The 7,500-nt window shown below is 38.1% G+C and overlaps 1 protein-coding gene across 8 annotated transcripts in view; it reads right to left on the bottom strand.

Annotated features, from left to right (window-relative positions):
• Window positions 1-7,500, bottom strand: part of LOC122266403 (uncharacterized) — a 44,494-nt gene that overhangs the window by 10,061 nt on the left and 26,933 nt on the right. For all 8 annotated transcript variants that reach the window (XM_086550779.1, XM_086550781.1, XM_086550780.1 and 5 more), the window contains 4 exons: window positions 7,379-7,500; window positions 6,686-6,817; window positions 4,828-5,049; window positions 1,335-1,862 (listed from right to left, as the gene is read on the bottom strand). The exon at window positions 7,379-7,500 is cut by the window's right edge and continues 8 nt beyond it. In XM_086550779.1, coding sequence (XP_086406905.1) covers window positions 1,335-1,862; window positions 4,828-5,049; window positions 6,686-6,817; window positions 7,379-7,500 — 1,004 coding nt within the window. The remainder of the gene's footprint in view (window positions 1-1,334; window positions 1,863-4,827; window positions 5,050-6,685; window positions 6,818-7,378) is intronic.

Genomic DNA, 7,500 nt, shown 5'->3' on the forward strand with positions numbered 1-7,500 from the left:
GCCCCTGTGCCAGTAGGGCTACTTAGTGTAGTAGCACTCATAAGCATAGGTCTCCTTCCTCTTCACTATCTCTTCATGTTTTAATCATTGGGGATGGCCATTTCTTCTGTATTTGCTTACTAAAGTATATACATTCAGCCCCCTTTGAAACATCCTGGATCTGCCACTCATGAAGCTCTCAGAGTGATTTTCACTCACCTTATTCTAAGGGTTGATACAAAGAGGTTTTGCATTTTTCTTTACATTTTTTTGACAAGTCAAGAAAAATTTGTTTACATAAGGGCAACTACAATGTGTATATACAAATGCAAATATGTATGCGTACATATGGGGAAAGTCCATGACATAAAACGATATCATCTGTTGTGAGGGAAATAATCTGTTGACATAATACGATATTACTGAGGCCTTGAGTAGGGGGTTGCCAGCTTTTGCCGGGCCCCTCGGCATTGGGTTAATAACATTTAATAATAGCAATAAGAATAAAATATGCTTTTCCCTAAAATTCAAGGAACATGGTAAACAAGCAAGGTTTATTTGTAAAACTTAACCCATTGGAGCCAGTTGACATGATGACACGTATTGTGGTTTTAGCGTCAGACGCCCGGGATGAGCTCGGTCTGAGCAAGCGGGCAGCCCAGGCTCACAGCTTGTGCGTCCGAGAATCTCGAGCAGTTAGGCTTATGCATTCGTATTGTGATCGTGCAAAGCCGGAACAGCCCCGGCGTGAATGGGTTAATAAATCAAAACCATTGTGGAGAGTGCATATATCCTGGCATGAATGGGTTATGTACAAGTATTTAAAAAAAAAATACTGTTCAGGATTTGGTTTTACTACATATAATCCTTTCATGAGTGGAAAATTGAATTTAGCAACAGCAGCATGCTTTCAGTAAGATATCTGGTCCAAATGCCATATGCAATATCCTTTATGAACAATAATGTCATAATATGCTATGCTTGAAGTCAGGAAGCAAGCAATGTGAGTCATGACTACAAATAGGACCTAATATCCTAAAGCAAAGTCAACACAAGCATCTGCAACTTTGGTTTCATATGGTACCATACAGTACATCATACAGTATAATTTTCATCGTTTCCTATTTTCCCCCAAAACTAGATCATTCTCCATATAAAAGCATAGATATGTTCTATCAGCAAGTCTCTAGTTCTTGAGTAAAAATGAAGAAAAGAAAGAAAAAAAAACACATTAAGTCTGCATCTGAAAAACAGGTATATGAGAAGAGATACATCATATCATTGAATAAAACTACATTCTAAATAAATATACCCTTAGAAATGATCTACTTGAAAACAATATAGAAAAATATTACCTGTCTTTTTTCTCCAAGTTCATTTTCATAATTCTTGATACACTGCCGAAGATCAATGACTAACTGTGATTCTTCAATCTTGTGCACAAGATCCTCTTCTGAGGATCTTAATTTTTCTCTCAAATCAACACACTCCTGCTGCACTTCTTTAAGATCTTCCTTTAACTTTGATATTTCCAAGGATGCCACCTTCTTTTCCTCTTCTGCCTTCATTACAGTTTCCTCTAAGACAGCTACTTTTTCTACATATTCATCAAGATTTTGAGATAATCTGAGTTTTTCTCCAGTTACAGTTTCTAATTTAGACAGACTTTCAGATAAGCTCTTTTCTAGGTTCTGGACTGCTGCTCTCTCCTGGTGCAGTGTTTCCTGGAGAGTTCTGTTTTCATTTTGTACAACAAGCATATCTGCCTTAGTAGTTGCTAAAGTATCTTTAGCAACTGCAAGCTCTGATTCCATACAACTGTTCTTATTTTCCAGATTAAGCAAGCTTTCTTTTGCACTTTTGTGTAGTTTTTCCTCTTCTTCCTGTAAATGGTAGATCAAATGAGAGATGACAGGCAAATTCCTTTTCATATAGTGAAAGTTGATTAAAAATACCCAGAGAATGCATAAAATCTTAATAAGTAAATTCTTGAAGCAGGTATTAACCCCTTCAACACGAGGATGCTCGCAGCGCTCGCGTCAAACCCGAGGACGCGCATACTGCGTCATGGCTGAGTTCTGGTGGAATTGAGTTTTCTTTCTTCCGGATACTGTAAGAGATCTTTCAGAATAGAGGTCGGATATGATACGATATATTACTTGACTTTCATTATTATTACATAAGAGTGGGATTCGCTTATACCAGGGGAGGCATTAATGGGCCCTGCTAGCAATAATTTTATTATCTATTTATGGAACATTATGTAAAAATATATAACTTATTATATAATGATTAGTTTACCATACTATTTCAATCGTTTTCTTTGGTCATCTGAGTGAGGCCTCCCACCAAGGTCACACACTTTCCATCTTCCTCCCAACCCATGTAAATAGCTTGTCACATGCATATGGGGGAAGAGGTTAAATATGCATATTTTGATATATAACACATGATGATTATGTTGAGGTTTTGGCTTTAAACTTGTAGAGGTTTTGGTTTAAAACCTCAGTAGCGACATTTAAAATTTGGCGTGTGCCGGCAGCTCGGATACGGCGTGAGGGGCGTTTTCTACTGCCCGTAGTAAAGGGGTTAAGTGGCTATATACCAAGAACATTCACAATGTCTCCCATCATTCCTCTAAGTAAAGATTACTTTCAGCAGAAGTGCTTCATACCATATATTGATTAAGCAAATACAACAAAAGGCACCCAGTCCTGCTTCTTTTGCTGAATTCCTCAATTGTACAAGGAGGGGAGGAGTATAAGTTAAAGTCAAGGGAATGGGAGTTGACACTACCCCAATCTCTCTCTTTCAGTAGTTCTTAACCCATTTGTGCCGGCTGACTTGCTATCACATTCAGTGGTTTTTGGGTCAGATGCTGGTGATGAGATATTTGGTCAAGGCCAGCGTGCCAGGTGAGCGAGCGTACAGAGCTCACTCGCAGCTAGTGCACCCGAAAATCCCGTGGCGTTAGGCTTATGCGTTTGAATACACTGCATTCCGACCATTTAGAGCCGGAATAGCCCCAGCATTAATGGGTTAAACCATTAACCCACTCGCGCTGGATGACGAGCTGACACGTTTCGTGGTTTTTGCATCAGACACCAGTGATGAGATATCTGGGCAAGGCCGGCGCTCGGGGTGAGCGAGTGGGCAGCCTAGGCTCGCGGCTTGTGCGCCCGAGAGCGTCAAGGTGTTAGGCTTATATGTTTGAAAACCTCGGCATTACAACCATGCAAAGCCAGTATCGCTCTGGTGTGAATGGGTTAATGGCAGGTAACAAGATATCACGTCCAGTGGTGGCAGGACCAGCCCCGGCGTGAATGGGTTAAACCATTAATGCCAGGTAACAAGATATCACGTCCAGTGGTGGCAGGACCAGCCGCTGGGGGACGAGATATTTTGTCATGGCTTTCACTTTGGCTGGTGCATTGGGTGATTGTAACACTTGGCTGCGGCCAAAGAGACTGAATAGCCTGAGGCTTACACGTTTGAAATACCCAGACACTTAGACCACTTAGAGCCAAAACAGCCCTCTCGGAGAGAGATAGCATGAGCCCTGGGGGAAAAGTGTGTAGCGGCTGGGCGCTAGGCTCGCTTGCTGTGAAACAGTGAGATGACCAGGTGCAGCCAAATCGACCCAGTCACTTATAGGTTTGTAAGTGTGTAGATAGTAACATCATTAATAATTTCAGTTTTCTATATGTCACTAAGTTAACCATTTTTTGTAGCTATTAAAGTCAAATATCCATAATGGACAAGGCAACAATGGATTCACAGTATCACACAATCAGTCACCTCCCATTCACACACTTGATATCCCATATTTCTTTCAGTGGGCCTGTGAAGAGAAGATACATCTTATCGCACTGTTATATTCATGTAAAATTAAGCCATTAACACCTGGTGACAAGATATCACATCATGTGGTGGTAGTACTTTTTACTAGGGATGAGATATCATGTCATGGCTTATATGGCCAGTACACCAGGTGATCAGGCACATAGTAGTTGCTGCAGCCAGAGCAGGCGGATAGTCCAAGGTATTAGGCCTATGTGCTTTAAATAACCTATGAATGATTGAAGCCAAAACCACTTTGTTGTTATTGGGTTAAGCAAGGCAAGGCATGTTTTGAATTACAATTACTTCATGATGTGATATCACACCATCTGCAGTGAATGGGTTAATAATAATAATGTAGTGCTTATGATTGACATGTTTTTTATCAGATTGTGTTTTATAATAATTATAATAATAGTCAATAGAGACAAAAAACATCTACAGAACGAATGTCAATAACGCAATTTGCCCTTCATGCATTCTCTGTTCTTGGTACCACTCAATACGACGCATAAAATGCTTGATGCATTGTGGGTAAAACAATATGAGAATAGTTCAGTTAGCTATCCTTATATTGCCTCAATAACGCAATTTGCCCTTCATGCATTCTCTGTTCTTGGTACCACTCAATACGACGCATAAAATGCTTGATGCATTGTGGGTAAAACAATATGAGAATAGTTCAGTTAGCTATCCTTATATTGCCTCTTAGTCTTATTTTATGACAATATTTTAAATTTAGTTAAATATATAACAATCTCATACATATATTACCTTTTACAGGAAAATCATAAAATAAAATCAGGAAATGAGTTAATGTACAAACACAGAAAATGATCATATTAAACAACAATGAATTTGATGAACTCAGAATTGAATAACATCATGTCTTAAGCTAAAACTTTCACTACATGTACAAGTATTGCTTATGCAATATGTATACAATATATAATTAGATTTGATACTATTCATATTTATCATCATTATTATAGACAATCAATTACTCACAAGCTTTTCTGAAAGCATTGTAATCTGTTCGCCTTTTTCTGTAGTAGTATTGGTGAGTTGCCACTGCAAGGTTTCTAGATCTTCCTTTTGTTGGTTGATTTCATTCAATAATTTCTTCTCCAATTCTGATTTTTCCTTCTCCAACATTACATTTCTCTCCTTCAAGGCACTTAACTCTGATGTGAGAGAATGGTTTTCTTTTTCTGCTTCCTGTAGATCCAGCTAAAGGAAGAAAAAGAATTTTAGTCTTGAGGGTAATCCTGTGGTTAAAAGATGGAAACTAGGTGAGTTTAGCAGTTTTTACCAAGCTGATTAAGGGGAAGTGGACCAACTGTCAAAATAGGTAATAGTAATAGTAATAGTAATAGTAATAGTAATAATAATAATAATAATAATAATGATAATAATAATTACAATAATAATAATAATAATAATGAAATGGAGTTCAGATAATTTCTGCAATTAGGCTGGAAAATCTGCTGTGTGAATATTAGGTCCAAGAAATTTCTGTCAATTAGCATAATTGGTGATTTTACCATACAACCTGTCATCGGTTGTTGACTGTGATTATGTTGATTCTGTGGTAGTCAATGTATTCCTTTCCTGAATAGGAATAAATAATTTGATTTTGATAATTTGGATATAAATGAACAGGAGGCCATGTCTTGAGTACACAGAAAAGTCAATAATTTGATTGATGTTTGTGCAAGTTATAATAAATAAACAAATTAGGTGTGTTAGAGATACAGGAAAAAAAAGGAGATGAAAAAGAATAAAACAGCGATGAACAAGTTTTTTTTGACATAGTATGAGGAAAGAACAACTGGAAAATCTAAATGTGACAGGGAGGGTGGATGATAGATAGCAAGAGATAACAGGAGAAATACATGGATGGGCTGGACTGGCAAGGACAATATGACAGAACTGGATGATATGAATAATAATGGCAGTCACAAGAGATGGGAAAATATTGCATTCCATGATCCCCAACATCCACAGGGATATGAGATGTGAAGTGGAGAGGGTCACCAGCAGAATGTCTGAAAACTTCCAATGCAAGAAGTACATTGAGACTGATGGTAACAACATTGTGGTGGAGTAAGAAGAGAGGCATATGGTGACTGGTGAGAAGGGAGGTCAGGTCTGTTATTCAGGAGATACAATCAACAGTAGTGGTGGTTGTGAAATTTCAGTAGCAAGAGGTAGACTGAGTTGAATGAAATTTAAGAAGCTGAGCTCAATCCTATGCAGTAAAAGGACACAGTGAGACTGAAAGATAAAACCTACAAAGCATGCACCAATGCAGCAATGTTTTATGGTCAGAAACATGGAACTAATGAAGCAATGTTTTATGGTCAGAAACATGGAACTAATGAACTGTGGAAGGTGTCTTGAGTAAAGAAAGGACACAGGAGAGTTCATAAGTATGAAGCATGATGGAAGAGATGGATGGGGCTTGTGCTGAGAAAAAAGGTTATGAGCTAGTAAACAAAGTTTAAAACCTGGAAATGGATGGAAGAAGAGATGAAGATGCCATGCAAAAATATGCTTCAGAAAGAAGCAGGAAAGATTGGTCTCTGAGAAGATGCACATGGCATAACAAAGTAGATAACTACAATTGCTACAGGGTGTGAGTCAGTAACCCCTCCTAAAAGGGAAAATACCAACTTAAATAAATAATGCTGCTGCTAATGAGTGAGTTTTGAAAACTGGAATGATGCATTTTTTTAGGGGAAGGGGGTAATAAAGAAGCCATAAACACATGTCTCAATGGTTTTCTCCTTTTCTAAAATATTGTGTTTATCATTATTTTCAGAAAAACAAATATAATGAATGGTAGTTCCAACATTTCTCCTACCTGATCCTCAGATATCTTTGAATTTAGGTTTTGAATCTGATTCTCCAGGGCTGTTATCTTTTCACTCCAAGAAGCTTTTATGTTTGAGAGTTGCTGTCGTGCCTCCTCCAGCTGGTGCTCCATATTTTCCCTCTTAAAAAATTAATGAGAAATATTAACATTACATGATGTGATTTAAGATGACATGATATCATGTCTTGTGGTGGCAGTCATGACTTTTTGTATAGCTGGCTTTAGACTGGCATTATAGGGCTAATCTTTTATATATTTTTTATTTTCCATTCTCTCTCTCTCTCTCTCTCTCTCTCTCTCTCTCTCTCTCTCTCTCTCTCTCTCTCTCTCTCTCTCTCTCTCTCTCTCTCTCTCTCTCTCTCTCTCTTTGTACATGTATGCATGTGTGTGTTGGCTCAGTGCACATAAATGTCTATAGTGAAACTGTAATACAAAATGTAACCAAGATGCTAATCTCTGCAGTCAATGTTTACCTCTCCTGACCCAGAGCAACATTAAGCCTACCAGTGAACCCATCAGTGAACCGCATGTGTGACCACATTCATTTTTAAACTATTACTGACATTTTTTTATCTAAGCTAATTCACATATCACATACAGACCACTAAATGGAAACAAGATTACCAGAATGTACAAATACTATAGTGAAGTAATGAAAATTACAAATGAGAGCTTTGTTACCTCCTTAATTAGGGCCTGCACTTTTTCTGTCTCTTGTAGGTTGGTCTGTGAATGCCTCTGTTCTAAGGTGATGACTCTGTTCTGGAGATGGCTCACTTCCTCAGACTTGGCCTCCTCTAGGG

This window comes from Penaeus japonicus, unplaced genomic scaffold (genome assembly GCF_977035675.1).
Source record: "Penaeus japonicus unplaced genomic scaffold, GWHDUDI00000001_assembly GWHDUDI00000024, whole genome shotgun sequence".
In the NCBI taxonomy this organism is placed as follows: Eukaryota; Metazoa; Arthropoda; class Malacostraca; order Decapoda; family Penaeidae; genus Penaeus; species Penaeus japonicus.